The sequence below is a fragment of the Gymnoscopelus microlampas genome (genome assembly GCF_963454915.1).
Source record: "Gymnoscopelus microlampas genome assembly, chromosome: 20".
Classification (NCBI taxonomy): Eukaryota; Metazoa; Chordata; class Actinopteri; order Myctophiformes; family Myctophidae; genus Gymnoscopelus; species Gymnoscopelus microlampas.
The window spans coordinates 460,031-481,351 of NC_139957.1; the positions used below are offsets into that span (position 1 = coordinate 460,031).

Here is a 21,321-nt window from a genome sequence, read left to right on the forward strand (position 1 = left end):
ACACAAAGATTTGGCGGACCCCCTGTATTAGCTCTGAGGACCCCCTAGGGGTCCCGGACCCCCTGTCGAAGACCCCTGATGTACTTCATTACCGTCCACCACTGCACACATAAAATCAAATAATGTCCTCAGACACATCAAGCTACAAGTGGCGCTATTACAGACCTCCACCAGCAGGTGGCGGTGAGCATCAAATCACCACCACAAAAGTTACGCCCTGACCTATGACGCGAGATTTCGGAACCAACCATAGAGGTAGGAACCAACTCACGCGGTACCTGACATGCGTGGTTGCGTAGTCAACCCGGAAGTAGTTTGCATTGTTTACACATTGCAGCTCCGGTGTTACAGAGAAGAACGGTGGGAAAAAAAACAACAACGAGACAGTGAATACTTATCAGTAAATATAAGCTTTTGTTGTCATTTATAGAAAGAAATGACTTTGTGCGACATGGAGACGCTGAGACTGTTCGTCAACGAGCGGCTAACGGCCGTGGCGGAGGACATTTTAGCCGTGTTTGTTACAACTATAGTCCAATACCAACAGCACATAGACATACTGCAGAGCACCATCACCAACACTACGCCAGGTTGGTACCAAACAGAGGTGGAAAGAGTACTCCTGACTTGAGTAAAAGTATCTGTAAGTCTGGAATTCTACATTTACTTGAATAAAAGTACAAAAGTATTGGTATCAAAATGTACTTAAAGTACCAAAAGTAAAAGTACCCATTATGAAGAATGTCCCATTTAAAGTTTTCGAATGTAAACGTCGTTTGAAAGTGTTGAAAATGTGCCGAAATGTATATAGGGCTGAAGTGGGTAATGTATGTTTTGTAATAATAATCAAAATCTACAAAGTAACTTGTAACATACTATATATATTTAAAAAAAAACACTAATGTTCAAGATTTAAAAAAATGCAGATCTACAAGCTCATAGTGCGGCATTCAGCCCTGTATACATTTTGGCCAACTGAAAATAGCCGATCTACAAGCTCACAATGTGTCGCGACTCGCGATGCGACGCATTGTGAGCTTGTAGATCTGCTATTTTCAAAAGATTTGAAGACGTGTGAAATGGGTCATTCTGCATAATGAGTACTTTCTACTTTTGGTACTTTTTGATACCAATACTTTTTGCACTTTTACTCAAGTACATTTTGAAATCTGGACTTTTACTTGTAACAGAGTATTGACACTTTTACTTAAGTAAAACATGCGAGAACTTTTTCAACCACTGTTTTTTTCTAATTTTTTCTCTGATTGTATTAAACAACGATAAACTCATCGATATTGCACCTGTATGGAAAGCTTGGGTTATCCTCTTATGTTTATGACATATTATCTTAAGTCTTATGCTTTTGTTTCATAGAAACCCACCCAAGACGTGTTGATATGAGCGACTTCTTCTTTCTATTTATTAGAGTTACGAAGCGCTTGTCACTGGCCACCTGTTTGGAAAGTGCAATTTTGCACACAAAAAAATTGCAATTTCCAAACAGCATATGCACATATGCAGGAGGCAGCAGGAAGTCGAGTTATTGAAAACAATAGAAAAATAATCACTGCACACAGTGCACAGACTTTATTGACCGAAAGTTGCTCATTACGTGACAAAGGGGGATTTTTAAGAAAGACTTGACAGAGACTAGAGAGGATAACCCAAGCTTTCCGTACAGGTGCAATATTATAGAGTTTATGGTCGTTTAATACAATCAGATAGGACATTTCTGTTTCATGAATGGGCTGTCAATGGAGGGTATTGCAACTTAGATGCAGATAGCATTTATAGCACCTAAGTTGCTTGCGGCTACGTTACCCCTACCAGGTAGGCACTTTTAATACATTTATGAAAAGACCATTCCCTTAATTATCCCTTAAGTATTTCACTTTAGAACACTTCTGGGGTCTACTCAGGCTTTTGTGTGCACCCCAGAGTTTTTAGGTTGCTTGATTCAGTATTTAGATACTTGCTATTAATTTTATTAAACACGCCCCGTTCCAAACTACATCTTTACCATGTTAGATTCATTGAAAACACCTGTCCCTGGTTTTGGTGACTGATATTGTCCTTCTAATGCATGAGGAAACTGTGTTTTTTAGTGTGTGTTTCAGTTACTTTTTTTTATTTTAATTTGTTTTTTTATAAATTATTTTGAAAATGAAAAATAACTAGAAAAAGTCCTCGGAGCACAGGTCTCCACCAGGTCAGAATGGACCTCATTATATCATCTCTTTCTGGCATAATAAAGGATCATCATGATTCAAGTGTGTCATTATTATAGGTTTACAATTTTTTTAAATTACGTTATTAACCATGTCAGTGATGTTGCTAGGTTTTCAATGTAATGGGTCCCGGGACCCAAGGGTGGTCTTTTAGATGGGTCCCAGGGACATTTTATGAGTCCCAGGGAAATAAAAGGTTCCTAATAGTAGGGTCCGAAAGTGAGGTTCTGTGACCATCCTTTGGCAAGTACGTTTTGACGATTGATTTGACCTCTATGGACCCTTTAGAAAAGATTTAGCCCCCAGGTCCCTCCCAAAAATCCCGGCATTTTTTGCTAGACAGCCAAATTCAAAATGGCGCCCGGCGCCATCTCTAAAAATTAACTTTTGATCTGAATGACCTAGAATCATGTATGAAGGCACTTTTCCATACAAGTCAACCATGAGGATTCCAAATCTGACACAATTTTAATTGTAAGACCTCGTTTTGACTCCGAAATTCAAGATGGCCGACATCCAGTAGAGTAAAAACTTATACCCAGGGGGCAAAGGGGGGTATGCTGCATTTGCCCTGCCATAAAAGGTTGGCCACCAGAAATAATATCTATGACCCAGTAGGATCACAACCTATATGGACAACCCGGTCACCTTGCTGCTGGAAATCCAATATGGCCGCCTCAATATTATCAGAAAATAGCTTTGGCAATAACTTTTGAACCAGATGGGCTAGAAATAAAAACTTGGTGTCTATTTCATGGTTTCAGAGCATGAGAAACTCAATGGAATACTTATCTTTATGATTGGGTGTGTCTGGACCTTTCATTTGCATATTTCCAAGATGGAAGCCACGCGAAAATGAGTTTTACTATGACTTTTACAGTGACAGCTGACTGTTATGGCAAAAAGTCTGCTTTTTAAGCAATATGAACACATTTGGTCAGTTTGAGCTTTAATTTATATGTTGTCAATATGGCTGCAGTCATAAATAATGTATGGTATTACATTTTCCCTCAGATTTATTGATTTATAGATCTATAGTTGTGGGGATGATTGCAGAGAAAAATCGGAGAAAAAGCCCACAATGTATCTTATGTATCATTTTAATAAACTAAATACAATATAAACAGACACATGCACACTCCAAGACTTGCCAAAAACTTCAACTTTAGGGCTATACAAATTAACATAGTGGTATGCATTCAAGTAACATAACAAAAGATAGACTACTTAGTGACAAATAGAGTAAAGGCGGAGTTGAGGTTGCCTACAAAAGGTTCATTTTGACCTCTATGGTGCTGTCTTGCCTGCTTCTAAAGCCAATGATACTATGGTACAATGCTATTCACTGTCACTGTTGTCATGTGTTGCACTGATCCTGCTGCATCGTGTCTCCAGTCCCTGGCAACGGCATCCTAAGTAGCATGGAATTGCCTTCTTTGCACGGGAACAGTTTTTCTGGCAGCCTTTGATACAGCTGCATGATATTGCCTTGTTCATTGATACAGGCCAGGCTGGCTCGGTAGATGCAAGGGGGACTGCATTGCTAGCACTGAGAGACCATCCATACTCTGTGAAAGAAGGAATATCCGGCTTGGCGATATGTGCACATTTATCTATTATGGTTGCTAGAACAGCTCTTCTCAGGTGCAGGTCAAAGGCATTCTCTGTCGGGGGCAGCAGCTTTAAGAGGGTTGATCTATTATTGAGGAACTTGTACACTCTAAGCTTACTCAGGTCAAAATCCTCCTGGTGGTCCGCTTTGGTATATACAGCAATTGTGAGGTCTCGTGCCTGATTGATGGACGTCATCTGAGAGGGAATCATAAGAGTTTTCACCAAACTCCTCAAGTGCAGAGATCCAGATCCAGACTTGAACCATGCCTTCTTCCCAGTGAAGAAGGGATAGCTGGTGGTACAGTATCTCTGCCACTTAAACTATGGATAAAGGGCAGGGCACGACACTGTGCGAGCCCCAGTGCTGATACCATTTGATGGATAGGAAGGTATGAATTTTGCTCTGTTCTCAACCACAGCTCTGGAAGGCATCTGAGATGGGTTGCTGCATAGTAAAGGCACATGATGATGATGTCTGTGTCATTGGCATGGATGACAACTCTGTCAACTTTGTCATTCTGGACACTGTACAGGGTGTGGAGTATTATTCTTGTATCAGCCTCCTGTTGTGTGGATTCTAGTGCACGGACATCTTCAATAGACCCCTCCTTGATCACCACACTCCTTGTCTCTTCTTTAAACCCCCCACCCAGGTAAAGATGTGTTGGACCAAGGGCTGACTTAAGTTTCACATTTTCACACCATTCGTCACAGAGGAAACTCAATAGGTTTGCCTTGTTAGCTGACACAGCAAAAAACTCCTGAGGATCTGGAGCTGTGTAATGCATACTGACTTCATATTTACGGGGCCAGAGCTTTGCTCGGAACCGTATTGTTATTGGCAGTATTCTGTCTCTTCTTCTTCTGCCACTTTTCGCAGTTCTGGCTGAACCGTGCAGTCGCTTTTTACGAAACTCGGCCATATGGTAGATGCTCATGAAAAACGATCAAAAAATAATTCTCACAATCTTTCGTCAAAAGGTGGCGCTATAGCACTCAATTGAAAATGCCAACTTTGAACAGGTACAACTCATGCCCTGTTTGACCTAGAGCCATGAAACTTGGATACACATATGCGTCTCCTCATGCTGAACAACTTTCACCCTCTGACTTTTGACCTCTGACCTTTAGATCTCCCACCATTTTGAATTATATGAAAAACAGTCATTGGCTCCTAACTTCTGCATTTTTTCACTTATGGAAAATCCGTTGGAAATTTTTGTAGGCAGAGGTCCAAAGTTCAAGTGTGAAACGTTTCGTGCAGATTGCTCAAAAATCCCAGGAGGAGATAGATTTTAACTATTACAGTTTTATGAAAATTATTCATCTGTACCTAAAACATACATGCAGACTCACATTTCTTTGAAACTTTGCAGAAATGTACAGGGTCATTCCAAATATCACTGAAACCAATCTTACTCCAATTGGCCAAAAGGGGGCGCTATAGCAATTTTTTGAAAAGGCAGACTTTAAACAGGCATAAGTCATGCCTCGTTTGGCCGAAAGTCGTGAAACCTGCTTACACATGTGCCTTGACTCATGAGGAACACATCTATCGCTTTGACCAGTAAGCTCCGCCCGTAGATTGTCCGCAATTTTGAGCAGTTTGAAAAACACTTAAACCCAGGATTTTTCAGCTATTTGCGTGAAACTGTATCGTCTGTGTAATCTCCTTTTTCATAGTTCCTTGTCTGTTGGTCCAATGGCGTCTCCCTTAAATGAGTGCCTCACAATCTCAAGGTCGCCAGTTCAAGCCTCACTTGATGCAGACTTAATTTAAGTTGAATTGCAAACAACATGACTGTATCAATGAATACATGTGCAAATGGTAAAGATAACCTGAAATGCTTATTTGAGAGTACGATTTCTCAATGTATGACATACTTCATTCTGAAAATAGCCGATCTACAATCTCAAAACTTTTCAGATAGCAACGTGTTTCTGAGCTTGTAGATCGGCTGCTTTCACTGTTTTCGGTAGCGAGGAGACATACAATTTCTCTATTGGTAAATGGTTTGTGAACGAGTGATCTTAGTGTTGGCTTGGTTCATGACAGAAGGCAAGAGTTTATGATCTTCAACAGACAACATCAGCCTGGACAAAGCTATAGCACTATAGGTAGTGTTGCAGCCTATTAGCCTATCATGGGGCGGCCATAGCTGGGTGGTTAGTGAGCACGCCTAGGGAACCAGAGGCCCTGGTTGCCCCAGGTTCGATTCCAGGCCATCCCAGCATATGCGTCGATGAAATGAAATTTGTCCCTGAGCAAGACTCTTAACCCCTAATTGCTCACAGGTTCTCATTGGAAACAAGACCACAAGGACTTTCATGAACGACCTGTTAAAAGGAATTATCCTTATCCTAGTCCGAAGGTTGAGAGTTCGATTCCTGTTAATGGCAATAGGTTGAGATGTCCAATCTATCCATTCTGTTTCCATCTCTCTCTCTCATCAATCTATTCCGTTTCCATGTCTCTCTTCAATCTATTCCGTTTCCATGGCTCTCTCTCTCTCTCTCTCTCTCTCTCTCTCTCTCTCTCTCTCTCTCTCTCTCTCTCTCTCTCTCTCTCTCTCTCCAGTTTCCATCTCTCTCTCTCTCTCTCTCTCTCTCTCTCTCTCTCTCTCTCTCTCTCTCTCTCTCTCCAGTTTCCATGTCTGTCTGTCTCTCTCTCACTGGCCCCGTATTATCGCTGCTTGCAGCTATATTCTTTGGTAGGTTTTGGTCAAGCATACAGTTTGTGTTCTTGCTCAGCTGTCTTAAGACTAGGTCCACTGTACCGGTCAAAACAGAAGTGAATGATCTCTGTGCCAGCAGGCACATCATTCAACAGCAGACGTTGGTATCGTTCAGCGATTGTTCCAAATGCTTCACCTTTCAGGAACGACCAATGGCGCATGGCATACATGGCATCAATAACTACTGCTGTTTTTATGTCTTCTGTAGGCAGGTCAGGGATGCATGCAACTTTGGTCTCCTCTTTCAGGACCTTAACAAGGCTTGCCTTGGTACCTGTTCTCATCCTGCCATCTTCCTGGAAGAGGGAAGGGGGGAAGTCACTGCACTCGTGGTTGCCTATAAAGTCAACAAGGTTGAGTTCTCCACCACTGGCTATGATTTGGGTCATGCGCAGGAGGGCAGTAATTTCATTGCTCTTGCCAGGTGCTGAGGTTTTCCCCTTAGATATTTTAGATTTTGTGTTTTGAGTGTAGAAAGTGTTAAGCTTCATTATGCTTGTCTTCTTCTGTTCACTGGACAGTGACTCACACAGTGCCTTCAGACCCAGTTCTTTCACACTCATCAAGTCGTCCTTGACTGTGGAATCAGCACACTGTCCTGTAGATATGTTGATCATGGATGATGTGCTCACTGTAAATGGGTTAGTCTCCACTGCTGCCTTGACTACCATCTCTGCATCCCGGATTACACGACTCTGACCAGACTCATGGTGTGGGTCTGCCATATTGACAACATATAAATTAAAGCTCAAACTGACCAAATGTGTTCATATTACTTAAAAAGCAGACTTTTTGCCATAACAGTCAGCTGTCACTGTAAAAGTCATAGTAAAACTCATTTTCGCGTGGCGTCCATCTTGGAAATATGCAAATGAAAGGTCCAGACACACCAAATCATAAAGATAAGTATTCCATTGAGTTTCTCATGCTCTGAAACCATGAAATAGACACCAAGTTTTTATTTCTAGCCCATCTGGTTCAAAAGTTATTGCCAAAGCTATTTTCTGATAATATTGAGGCGGCCATATTGGATTTCCAGCAGCAAGGTGACCGGGTTGTCCATATAGGTTGTGATCCTACTGGGTCATAGATATTATTTCTGGTGGCCAACCTTTTATGGCAGGGCAAATGCAGCATACCCCCCTTTGCCCCCTGGGTATAAGTTTTTACTCTACTGGATGTCGGCCATCTTGAATTTCGGAGTCAAAACGAGGTCTTACAATTAAAATTGTGTCAGATTTGGAATCCTCATGGTTGACTTGTATGGAAAAGTGCCTTCATACATGATTCTAGGTCATTCAGATCAAAAGTTAATTTTTAGAGATGGCGCCGGGCGCCATTTTGAATTTGGCTGTCTAGCAAAAAATGCCGGGATTTTTGGGAGGGACCTGGGGGCTAAATCTTTTCTAAAGGGTCCATAGAGGTCAAATCAATCGTCAAAACATACTTGCCAAAGGATGGTCACAGAACCTCACTTTCGGACCCTACTATAATAAAATGTGTAATTTTTAACAAAGTGCTCCGTTTAATTTGTGTTTCATCTTATATGGTTATATTAATGTAGAAAATGTATCTGGAAGAAATAAACAATATTCTAAAGCTGACAACTTTAATGTTTGCATAATATAAGTATGCAAACATAGAACAGTAGGCTATATAAAGTAAATAGCACCAAAATATAGTAAAGTAAAATGAAAATAAAAACATTGCAAATTAAATACTTTGGCATTTAAATATGGTTGCATTTTACACCACTATAACAACAATGAACAATCACTTATGTTTTTCATTTACAAGAAATATCGATTTTGGCGACTGCCCATGTCGCAAACGTTCATGTTTTAGCTCCATAGAGTTCAGCTCCGGTGACGTGTGTCATATTTAAAAGTTTGACCCATAAAATCAGGTCAGCTCACGGCATACACGGTACAGAGCAGAGACGTTGCTTCGGGTATTTATTACTGCGACTTTTTTCTTAACATGGAATTTGTTGTTGACAACAGTGCATGTGCGTCCCCTGGACGCAGGGACGTCGGACGGTGAGTTGGCTCCGTCTTTTCTTAATCAGATGCGTCAGAGACGCAGAACGCAGGCCTATCAGTATCACTGCCTTGTACATTATTACAAGGTTTACAATAGGGCATTCAGGCTACTGTGTCCAACTGTCCCGAAGGTCAGGTCCTCCGGCTGGAGGCGACCTTCCTTCTTACCTGTGGTGCTGTAAGGAGACTAGGGCCGGCATAGCGGCTCAGTGGGTTCTCCTCCATCGTTTTCCTCCTCCTGACAGGAGACGGCGGCTGCTGTCCTGTCCCGGGCCTGTGCCTCGGGTGGCTTCCGCGGCTACACAGACACATCACCTCATGGTGACGGGCGCATGTTAGCGACGGCGTGACGGAAGTTGGTTAGCGCGGTCCTGTTGGCGCCCCCTGTTCCACTTGAGGGTGGACAGGGTCGAGATGTGGAGCCATCGGTGGCTCTTGATAGCTCTGTGATGACCGAGGCCCCCCTGAGTCAGGTTGTTGCTGTCTCGCATCTTGGGCTCGCTGTTGCGGCTGCCACTGTGACCCATTCTGGTTTCACAAACCCAGGGGACCCTGTGGCTTCCAGACCTGCGCCGCCTTCAGTTGTGGGCCTGGCCTCTGAGAGGCATCAGTCTTATTTGGGGCTCCTGGACAGTGTTGTGCATACATTGCAGAGTTCCAGGGCCCCTGCCACTAACACGGCTTATCAGCAAAGATGGCGTGTGTTTAGTGGTGCGTCGGCCATGATGCCATTCCAGAGACCTGTACTGTCCAGACTGTGCTGCAGTTTTTGCAGTCGTTGTTGGATGCAGGCAGGGCGGCGTCTACACTGAAGGTGTACCTTGCCGCCATCTCTGCGGGTCATGATGACGGCCTGGAGGGACCAATGGGTAGACAGACACCCATTGCTTTCCCTCTACATGAGGGGCGTTAGGTGCCTTCGTCCGGTGCGAGCTCCCCCGGTTCCCACTTGGGACCTCGGCTTGGTGCTGTCAGCGCTTGCTCAGCCGACCTTTGAGCCCCTGGACACTATTTCCCTTAGGCACCACTTGTGGAAGGTGGCGTTCACCTCCACTAAGCGGGTCAGTGAGCTCCATGCACTCTCTGTGAGAGCAGAGTTTTTCTGGATGGGTCCTGACACGATGAGTGTCCGGACCGACCTAACCCCTCTTTTCTGCCTAAGGTGCTGTGTTCCGAGCACCGGCCTTTGCACTTGTTGGCTTACATCCCTCCCTTGGGTGAGAGTGATGTGAGTGCCGCCCGCAGTGACTTGTGCCCAGTGTGGGCCTGGGACGTTTATGTCACGCGGACTCGAGCAATCAGACTGATCAGCTTCTGGTTTGTTATGGTTGGTCTTTCATTTTATTTTATTTTGTCTTTCCTATGTTATTTGTTGATGCTAGTTTTTAAGTCTATTAACTCAGTAACATCGTTTGCGTGTGGCAGCCCTAATGAGAGTGTAGTATCCATGTGGAGAGTAGTACACAGGCACTTTCTTTTGTGCTGTCTCAACAGCTGCATGGACGCTGTCACTCTCCATTTGCCAATAAGTAGGATATAAACTGTTAAACAGATAGTTCAATGAAATAAATAGTTCTGTTTATGTGCTTGTGAAGGAATTACAGGGCTCAATTAGATTAAGTGGGTTCGTAAAGCCGTAGTTTTGCAATACAAACAGGATAGTGTCATTATCTGGGGTAATACATTACCAATCACCATGGATATTAATTTTGCCCTGTTTGAATCAGGCGTGAATGACTGCCTAAATGATGTGGTGTGTGTTGTAGTGTGTGTTGCTTCATGTGTGTTAGGCGTGCTCGTACACGCACACACACACACACACACACACACACACACACACACACACACACTGAGCCCACTGGTGTGATGTTTGGGTTAACCCTAACTGTGTAATACCATTGTCGTTTTATCCACCACTCTCTTGCCTTCTCAGGAAAATCCAGAACCAGTCATCTTGCTGTTATTATTCTCTCTCTGACATGTGTGCAGCACATCAGTCTCAGCATGTCTCATTGGAGTCGTGTGTTTATCTTTGGCCGTGGGAGCAGCTGGGCTGAGGGCAGGCAGTACTTGTCTGTCTCGTTGTTTCAGCTGCATTTGTTTGCACAGAAACTGCTTCCTTTCAACAGGTCTGGTTGAGCGTAGTCTCGAGACAGACTGTTGGCTCACAATTTCAAATGCTTCTGCCTAAACAGTCTGTGTAACGGAAGCACTGAAAATGAGAAGCGAGTAGAGCTTTAGTGTTTAGTCTTTCTAGTCGTGTAAATTTGGAGAGCGTGAGCAAGCTAACTGTATCTGTATGTGTGTGTGTATTGTGTATTTGTATTACACAAATTTGTATTTATAATTATAAAAGCTGCTGCTTTCATGGCAGCAGACTGGAGTTAAGTAGATCCTGAAATCCTAATTTTTGAAACGAGAATCGTTTTAAATTCAGAATCGTTTTCCATCGGGGAAAAAAAAAACAATTTCAAATCGGAAAAAAAACGTTTTTGAATCTAGACCCGTTTGTTTTGAAAAAATCGGAATCTGGACTCCAATAATCGGAATCGAATCGTGAGATAGCAGACGATTCACAGACCTAGTTGTCGTAGTAGAGGAAAAATATATATATCCGCACAGGGTAATCCATTGCACAGCTGTGGCCGTTTGAATGCAGCTTGTTTTTGATGTAAAGCAAGGAACGGAGAAATAGCGATTTCCCCATAGGAAATAAACTGGATGTAAATGAGCTTTTATTTTTTTTTAAATGACGCCAATTCCGGGTCTGTCGTCATCAGGCAGTGAAAGCATCATTCATACGGTAGATAACAGCGCCAACTGGTGGACAACCACTGAAAACAAAATGTCTTTCCTGGAAAGTTAGTCTTTCTCGTTGACGGCGGGCTGAGCCTTGACAGAGTTTGATGTGAAATGTCATCGTTGGCAAGCAAAGATTTAAGCTCGAGATATACTTCGGCATACAGCGGGTCGTGTGTCGAAAATAGCTGACACGTTGTGACATCAGATCTGTCATTTTTGCGGGCTGCGGGCTGCTTCTGGTGAGCTGCTTCTGGCGGGCTGCTTCTCCCCTTCACAGGGAGCCAAACGGTGACCTATAGGCGAGCAAACAGCGCCATCTAGTGGAAAACCACGGAAAACACAAAATCTCGTCAGTCTCGTCATTGGCGGTGTGGGCCATAGCAAAGTAAGAAGAGAAATCTTGTTATTGGAAGTCAAAGAGTTGATACCTAATAGTAACATAATCCATTGATCTGGCTGCAGGGAACGCTGCACTTTTTCCTTTTCTTTTTTTGCCACATCAAATTTCTTTAACTAGATCTGGTAAAGCTTTTGCCACAATGTGCCTGACTGTGAGAAAATACCTAGATATTCACGGGTGCTAGGACCCTGCTCCCCCCATCAATCCTTCCCTATTGACAAACACTGTAATAAGGTTGGGCGATTGGACGAATATATCGTTATTCGACGATTGGATGAGTCCTATCGTCGAATATTTTTATTAGGCGATTTTCCCCGCGATATTTAATTTTTTAATTTTTTAGTTTTTTTATTGTTTTTTTGCACATTTTATTCCTACTCAGCCTTCTCGAAAATCTAACTCTTCAATTGTAGCCCAATTAGCCTGTACAGCGCAATAAAGTGTGCTCAAAATGCGAATCAGTTTGGGCCAGCGAGCAGCTGCTGCTGCTGTGAGCAGCGGGGGGAGCGCCCAGGCCAGTGTTGCCAGATTCATTGCGATAGAAATAAGCAGCCAGGTCTATGAAAAGTAAAACAATACCAAAACAAGCGACTAATAGGCCACATGACCGACCGACCTATCTATCTATACATAAAATATATTGAAAATAGCTGATCTACAAGCTCACAACGTGTCTACATATAAAGAATTCATAGAAAAACAAGCACAAAGTCGCTTATAATAAGCAGACATGGCAACACTGACCTACAGTCTATGGTCCGACCATTTCATAGAATGAGTGACAGTGAATTAAGCGGAGGTTTAACCAGCTTTACCAGCGGTTGAGAGCAAATAATGTTTTATTTTAAAAAGACAAACCATTAAAAAAAACTCTGGTCCTGTAGCCTAGTAGGCCAGGCCTACATAAGTTCATTCATTGCCGTGATCAAAGCCTTACCTGACGAGACGAGAGGTGCCTTGCGGAACAAGAAAAAGGACCGACACATCATAATTAAATGTGATACCTAATCTTTTTCACCCATGAATTCTGTAGACATAGCCTCAATTCAACTTTCCAAGGACACGACACTCCGGTTCAAGCAGCACTGCTTTGAATTGAATAAATGCATTTGACTTTGAAACTGTTATCTTGAGTTCTTATCCTCTCGGGGCTATTGTATTAATGCATGTTAAATCAATTAATTTCGACAATCACACATTTGTCCCAAATATTCCTATTTCATATTATGGCCATGACGCACATTACGCATGGATTGTAAACAGTCAGTAAAGTAGTGGAATCAAAACACCATTATATCGCCCGCTGCTGCAGAATAGTTTTTCAGTACAATTCGATTTTCATATTAAGGACAAGGACAGATGTCAGAGGATCAGTGAAGGCAATTTTATTCAAACACAAATAAATATTTGGTCAACACAAGAGCCTCACAATAATACTAGCCTATAATAACAACAGCAAAAGGCAGGGCTATGAACAAATACAGTGCGACATAACTGTTTCACCAATGGCTAAAACGTTCCTGAGCTGTCTCCCTCTGAGACCCTCTATTGTAAAAGTAAACATTAACACAATTAAAAAATAATAATTGAAAAATAAAATGTAAAACAGTAGGCCTATAGCTGTTCTGTGCAAAATATAAACCCGTTTATTTATATTCAAGTTAAGACAAATAAATAAATGAAAAATATAGGCATACTGGCCTAGTGCAAATAAAAATAAACCTAAATACATTTCAGGTTATCCCTGATAAACCACCATGTGGTTTATTGTGCTTGGGCCAATAGTTAAGCCTTACAAATATGAACAATGTAATCAATACAATAAAGTAGTGCAAAAACAAATGCAAATAAAGTGCAGGTTATCCCCTGATCAAAATATAAACCAACGTATGGTTTATTTGTAGGTTAAGCCTTGGTCCTACAGTTAAGGCTTACAGATAAACAAGGACAATGTAGCCTTATGAATATGCAGTGCAAATGAAAAAGAAAAAATCTGAATAAATTGCAGCAAAATATAAACCAAACAGTGGGTTTGCTGCATGCTTAAAGATTCTTAGCCAGGAAAACAAGCATATTGACCTTGTGTGGCTTAAGCAATGTGCGCAGGTTGGTGACAACATTTCCAGCGGTGCTAAAAACTCTTTCTGAGGGTGTGCTTGTTGCTGGGATACAGAGGTATTTGCGTGCCATGTAGGCCATTAAAGGAAAGCGCTTTTCGCCGTGCAGTTTCCACCATTGTAGTGGGTCATCGTCACCATCAATTGCTTCTTCACCGAGATAGGTGTCAATTTCTGTCTCAGCCCTCTGCTGCGGGGTACGGCTCACCACGGGCCTTGCTCTCCCCAAGAGGCCACCCAGTGATTTGGCCTTCTTCATTGGCTGTTGACGTACAGTCTCCCTCTCCTCCGCCCCCCCCTCATCATCTTCTTCCACTCGAACACGCACCGCTGGGGCAACAGGCTCATTTTTTTTGGACCAGAACGCCACCATCTCGTTCTGGAGATGAGTTTTGATTAGATCCAAATGAGCGGGTATTAAATGGTCTCCCTTGTACCGCGGATCGAGCAAAGTGGCTGTGCGCAGAAGTAGTATGGTTTTGGCATTATCGTATTTGTTCTCCAGCTGTGATAAAACCTCCTGTTTGATGCTCTTTGTCATTGGGAGATCGTCGTCTCCTATTTTAAGAGCTTTGTCAGTGAGATGTTGGAGCATTGGTATCAGAGAGGACACCGTCACATAATTTTCCGCAGACAAAATGTCTGTGAAATCTGCCACTGGTTTTAAGCCTGCATTCACTGCCCTAAGGACACTCATATCTTGCCAATTTAAAGATGGGAGAGGAGTGCGTCTGCCCTTATCAGCAGCAAATACCCTTTTTATGGCATCTTCTTGTTCGATGACTCTCTCCACCATTTTTTGTTTTGTTCCCCAGCGAGTTGCACACTCCTTAAAACAAACGAACAAACACATACAATAAATGTGTTAATTGGGCTAATATTTAAATTTTATAACACAGCTTAATAAATAATAGGCTATCGTAAGTAACGTTATAAAGATACGTGTGACAAATATGCATGTTTTGTTTGTGTGTGTGAGAGAGAGGGGGGGGGGGGCTACTGGGTGAGGGGAGGGGGAGACTCGGGAGAGAGAGGGGAGGGGGAGAGAAAGAGAGTCTAAGTTGCAACAGCTTTCTTTATTAGCATTTAATTGTACAAACATTGTTTTGATTGTATTGTTCCGCTTTGGCAATTTCTTAACTCTATGTCATGGGCTTTACTTACCGCTATCATAGAATGGTCTGGCAGCTTGAGGTCCTCTTGGGCTGCACGAAGTTCCCGTCGCCTGTGCCAGCTGTGAGCAAAAGCACCATTCACAGCTCTGCACGTCTGAAAGGCATGGTCTGTGCCTTTCTTCTCCTTCTTGATGGCGTTATTCACGGCCACATTGAGATTATGGCCAAAACAATTAAGCCATGGCCATCCCAATTTGTTCATGGCACTAACAATGTTGGAGCCATTATCCGTGGTAACACATGAGACTTTCTCCTTCGTGATCCCCCACGCTTTACAGCATTCTTCTAGTTCTTCTTTTAAGACATCCGCCGTGTGGTCATCGGGGACGTATGTTGTCTCAAGACATTTGGCCTCCAATCCCCAACTTGGCGTGATGTAGTGGGCTGTGAGTCCCATGTAAGGGACCATGTTGAGAGCTGACCACATATCTGTGGTCAGCGCGACAAAGTCCGCTGCCTCCAGCTCTTTATTTATTTCAGCCCTGACTCTGTTATATAAATCGGGTATAGCAGTTTTGGTAAAATATTTCCTCGCAGGTAGCTCATACTGTTTGTCAAATGTGGCCAGTAGCTCCTTAAATGACTCCTTCTCAACAGTATGGAAAGACCTCATGTCCTTGGCGATATATCTCGATACAGCATTTGTGCATTTTATCCATCTCGGGCTCTCCTTTTTGTATTTAATACTTTTGGAAAAGGCTCCAAGGATTTGGGGCTGGTGAAGCGGGGGTGTTGTTGTTGCACTTGCGGTTGATGGGGCCGTTTCTTTCGGTGGAAGTTTTGCATACTCCGCGGGATGGCGTTTCTGCAGATGTTCATGCAAATTGGTGGTGTTTGCATCTTTACTCGGCACAAGCTTCTTGCAAAGGCGGCAAATGGCCCTCGTTGTGTCTTTGGGCTTGCCTGCTTCATCTGGCTCGAATCCGAAATGTTCCCATATAGGGGATTTCGTCTTTTTCTTGGCAACAAGAACGACCTCTTCGACTTCCATCATGTTTACATCCAGTGAAAATGGCGATGTCCTCTCCCACCTGGCTTCAGTCACATGTGCGGCGTGCGCTTCAACACCGTGGGGGCGGCGCCGTTCGCTGCGTGTGTGTGTGTGTGGGGGGGAGGGTGCGTGTGCGCGCGCGCTGCATAACCATTAACCCATTCGTTTCTGGCGAATATATCGGCAATCGGCGATATTTTAGCTGACGATGGGCGGTGGGGAAATTTCATCATATCGCCCAACCTTACACTGTAATGACATGGAGGTACCAGCAGATGTCGGCAAAATAAAACCACTGGGTGATTGCTGCACAGTACTGCTCTAAACACTGCAATTTGTCAAAAATGACCATTCCCCTGGGATGCATAAAAGACTACCCATGAGTCTCGGGACTCATTACATTGGAAACCTACTGTAGCAACATCCCTGACATGTCACAATGTCATCAAACATTTGTGTGATTCTACATTAGCCTGATGACAACGTACACAACAGTTACAATTTAAAATTTAGGCATTTAGCAGACATCCACTGTGATTTACAGTCAGGGCCGGACTGGGACCAAAATTCAGCCCTGGCATTTTGGTCCGAACCGGCCCACCACCCCCCGGGCCGTTTTGTCAACGGGGTGGGGGGGGGGGGGATCACTGTTTCAGCCCAACCCTGCACATGAACTCTGCAGCCGCACTGAGGCCCCTGCTGGAAAACATCCCAACCCAAACATTAACGTAACTAATAATTGGGCCGTGCGACCCGGAAATGACCGTAATAATCCTAAAACGGGAGCGAAAATATAGTATAAAAAATAAAAAACTGCTCACCGGGCATTTGCCCGGTATGCCAAATGGCCAGTCCGCGCCTGTTTACAGTAAGCAAGGACAACACAATAATAATCCAAGATCATAGGTAAACCAAGAACCTATCTTCAGTATAAGTTTGGTGTTGAATGGTCCTGCACCTTGCAAGAATAGCTCTGGGCAGACAGACACACAGACCGTCTTACAGATGGCTTAGCCTCTTTCAGAGCCGCGGCGTAAAATGTAGAATGGCATGATAAAATGTATGTGAATATCAAGCATCAAATTGACCACTGTTTCTCTCAATCTGCATTCTGCTAGACTTCCTCCCTGCGTGTGAAGAGGAGGATTCTATTGAACAGCAGAAGAGGAGCTCCAGTCTGGTCCAGGAGGAACCAGAACCTCAACACGTTAAAGAGGAACATGAGGAGCTACTTCGAAGACCAGAGGAGGGGTTGACATTACTAGCGGTGAAAAGTGAAGATGGCGATGAAAACAGAGAGACAGAGCCTGTAGCCAGCACCTCAACTGAACACATGAAAACATTAGCTGATGGAGAGGACTGTGGAACATCACAACCAAACAGTGATGTCCAGCTCCTCTCTTCACACTGTTCTGAATCTGGCACTGAAGACAGTGATGAGTGGGAGGAGACCAGGGTAAACACACTGATATCACCACAGACACACTATGTGGAAGGACAAGGACTGTCTTTCAGCAGCGCACTGTTCCACGACCTGACGTCATCAACCCAAACGCCATCCATGAGTCACACAGGGGAAAAACCTTTTAGTTGTACGGTTTGTGGCAAAAAGTTTAATCAAAAGGGACACCTGAAGAGGCACATTATGATACACACGGGAGAGAAGCCCTTTACGTGTGCAGTTTGTGGCAAAAGCTTTAATCAGAATGGAAGTCTGAAGATGCACATGAGAATACATACAGGGGAGAAACCCTTTGGGTGTTCGGTTTGTGGCAAGATTTTTAATCGAAATGAATATCTGAAGATACACATGAGAATACATAGAGGATAGAAACCCTTTAGTTTTATAGTTTGGGCCAAAAAAGAGATTGGAAATAAATTAAATAACATTATGTCATTATATTCACCCTCATGCCCTTTGTCAACAAAATGATGTGTTCTTAGATATTCAGAAAGGGGGGTTATAAAATGACTCGATTCCTGACTCCACGCCTTTTGAAGCCAAACGTATTCAAGCTCTGTTTTACAGGAATACCAAACAGCCCCTGATGTTCAAACAAAAAACGAATTTTCTTTTTAATTTTTACCAATTCTGTGGACTGCTGTTCCTATCACTGTTGACCACTTAAACCCTATATACTTAAAGCACCCATTTTCAACCTTATATTTATATAATCGGTCCCCGCTCATGTTCATTATAAGATGGCACGATATCTACTCTACCTCATTGGTGGGCTATGGACAGTTCAGAAACCTGCCCACCAATGACGTCTTTGATGGGGCTTCCAAGCGAATAGAAAACACAGCCTTTGTCTTCCTGGAAAGTTAGCCTGCTGAAATAGAAACCATTGTTATTGCATTAATAAATAAAACAACTTGGAAATATTTGTATATTATATTATCAAACCTGCCCACTAATGATGTATTTGGTAGTCTGAACTGTCCACAGCCCTCATCTGAGACACTTGAGTGAGTAGACAGAAATGGTGTCATCTTATAATGAGCATTAGTGAGTACCAATTACAGTATATGAAGATAGGTTGAAAATAGGTGAAGTGGTCCTTTAATAAACTAATACTTAGTTTCCCTGGGTCCCCCAGGGCTCTCTATATTTGGTCTGCATCTTTTCCCCCACTCTATACCAAATCTCCTCAGACAGCAAATTGCAACACATTGTGAGGTTGTAGATATGCTATTACTGCTGAATGTTCACCCCAGCATAACAACATAATTGCCCTGCCAACCCTTGATACACATGTGCTCCTTCTCTATGAAATGAAGACTATGTCCTAACCTAGTGCTTTTCAAACGTTTTGTTTCTAAGGCACATTCATAGATAAAATACCCAACTACAAGCTCCGTGAGCTTGTAGATCTGCTGTTTTCACTATTTTGGAAAGAAAATGAATGAATTGTGAAGTATGCTAAGGGTGCAACAGTTAATCGAACAAATTAATGTAATACGTTTTTTTCCCCCTTTTTAATAAGCTCGCAACGCACCATAGAATAATCCTAAAGGAGATAACTGGTAGTTGCAGCCCTAGTATATGTTTTTTGTGTTATGTTGCTTTCACCTACATTATGAATAAACAAAATAAACACTTGTGTAGACAAAGCATTTTAAGTGACCAACTGATATATTTTCATATGTATAAGTACTAAAGCCGATCCGATAAGTATCTATAAATAAAATCGGATCCATACATGTTATATAATAATAATGATCAATGATCATTTTCAACACCTTAGCGTTGATAATGGAGTTGTCAGCGTATCTGAATGAAGGGACCACACTTTGAGAACCAGTGCTATATATCGTTCACCATTGTGTTAAAGTTGTGGTGTGGACTCTCCATCCACTTGAGTCTGAATGATTTTTAAAACCATATCTTTATACGTATAGTTATATTTACAGTGCTTATGTGAACTGCCCTTTACACAGGAATCCGTAAAGTTTTCAGAGTGCATTTGCTTGAACACTTTACGAGCCAACTTCAGTTGACTCGTAAAGTGTTCAAGTGTTAAGTTTGGATGAGTGAGGGTCTGCTCTGAACGCATCGTTGCTGTCGGGCAGAAACCTTGTATCTCCATATCAGTTTGTTTGATAAATTAATGCCCTACTTCTTACAAAATTGTCATGCAAAAGTAGTAAAAATAGCAGATATGCAAGCTCACAATGCATCGTGGTGCGACACGTCAGCTTGTAGATTTGCTATTTCTGCTGTTTTAGAAAATGTTTTAAAGTTGAAGTGGTTAAGTGTGTTTTTTTTTCTCCATATAAATATTGAACCAATGAAAATATTAACAAGAGCTTGTGACTAAATAATAACTACATTAGAACACAGGAAGTTACGGTTTTGGACATAGAACGTTTCCTGTGACGATATCCTGCAGCATTCAATAGTATTATGTGTGCGGCCGGCAAGACTACTTCAAGTTACTTGCCCTGACAAGGCCAGTGATGTCCTCGCACGTTGACAAGTGGTGGGAAAAGTACTGCCTTTCCTTAAGTAAAAGTATCAATACTGCAATGTAGAAATACTCTGTTACAAGTATAAGTCCAGAATTCAAAATCTACTTGAGTAGAAGTACAAAGGTATTGGTATCAAAATATACTTAAAGTACAAAAGTAAAAGTACTCATTATGCCGAATGCCCATTTCACAAGTTTTTAAATGTATACACATCTTTTGAAAATTGCCAAAATGTATATAGCTTAAGTGGTTAATGTATGTTTTGTCTGAGATGGAGTAGAAGTAAAAGTACTGAAAATTGGAAATACTCCAGTAAAGTAAAAAATACCTAAAAATTGTACTTAAGTACAGTACTTGAGTGCCTCTGCTTTTGCTATCCCCCTACTGGTCATTCATTGTTATGTTCGATGGGGATATGTTTCATCCCTGCTGCTGGTTAGACTTGCATTTCCTTTAATATATTTTTGATAATATCACTATTTAACTATTTAATTAAACTATAATGTTAACCACATTAACCGTGGGATCCCTATTTTCTGCCAATTATTTTTCAAAATGTGTTTTTTTTTATTGTGAAAATAGCTGCTTTATGAGCTCAAAATGCGTCTATTTCCACTTATATGCCGAGTCCGACGTATATAGGGCTCAAGTGGTTAAAGAAAATATACACCTTTTTGTCTTCCTTTTTTATATAACCCTGTGCTGTCTGAGTTGGCAGTGGTGCACAGAATAATTCACCTTGTTTTGAAATTGCACATAATGTGATTTCAGTTGTCCAACACAGTGGTGAAAAAATCACACCCTGTGTGAAGGAAGCGGTGCCTTTGGGGCGGTCTCCTGGTGGCGCTATAATAGGGCGGGGCGGGGCTTCAGCAATTAATGCTCGTCCCTATTGGTGGTGTAAGTCCACATACCAAATTTGGACTTGGTGGCATGCTGCAAACTGGAGTTATAGCCGTTTAAAGCCAGTGGCCTCCTGGTGGCGCTATAATAGGGCGGGGTGGGGCTTCAGCAGTCAATGCTCGTCCCTATTGGTGGTCTAAGTCCACATACCACATTTGGACTTGCTGGTATGCTGCGAACTGGAGTTATAGCTGTTTAAAGCCCGTGCTCAAACGGACAGACGGACATACGGACGACAAAGTCAAGCTTAGAGCGGTTGGCACTGCTAAAAAGTGCTCAGATATTTTACTTACCAAAAGTATCAATACTGCAATATAGAAATACTCTGTAAGGGCGCGCTCC

At 42.5% G+C, this 21,321-nt stretch overlaps 1 protein-coding gene across 1 annotated transcript; it reads left to right on the forward strand.

The window, feature by feature from the left end:
* Nucleotides 1–368: 368 nt before the first annotated feature.
* Nucleotides 369–19,204, forward strand: LOC311036474 (uncharacterized protein). Its single transcript, XM_084045190.1, has 2 exons — nt 369–590; nt 17,223–19,204. Exons 1-2 carry the CDS (start codon nt 437–439, stop codon nt 17,933–17,935), a joined length of 867 nt encoding a protein of 288 aa, XP_083901316.1. The 5' UTR covers nt 369–436; the 3' UTR covers nt 17,936–19,204.
* The last annotated feature ends 2,117 nt before the right edge of the window (nt 19,205–21,321 follow it).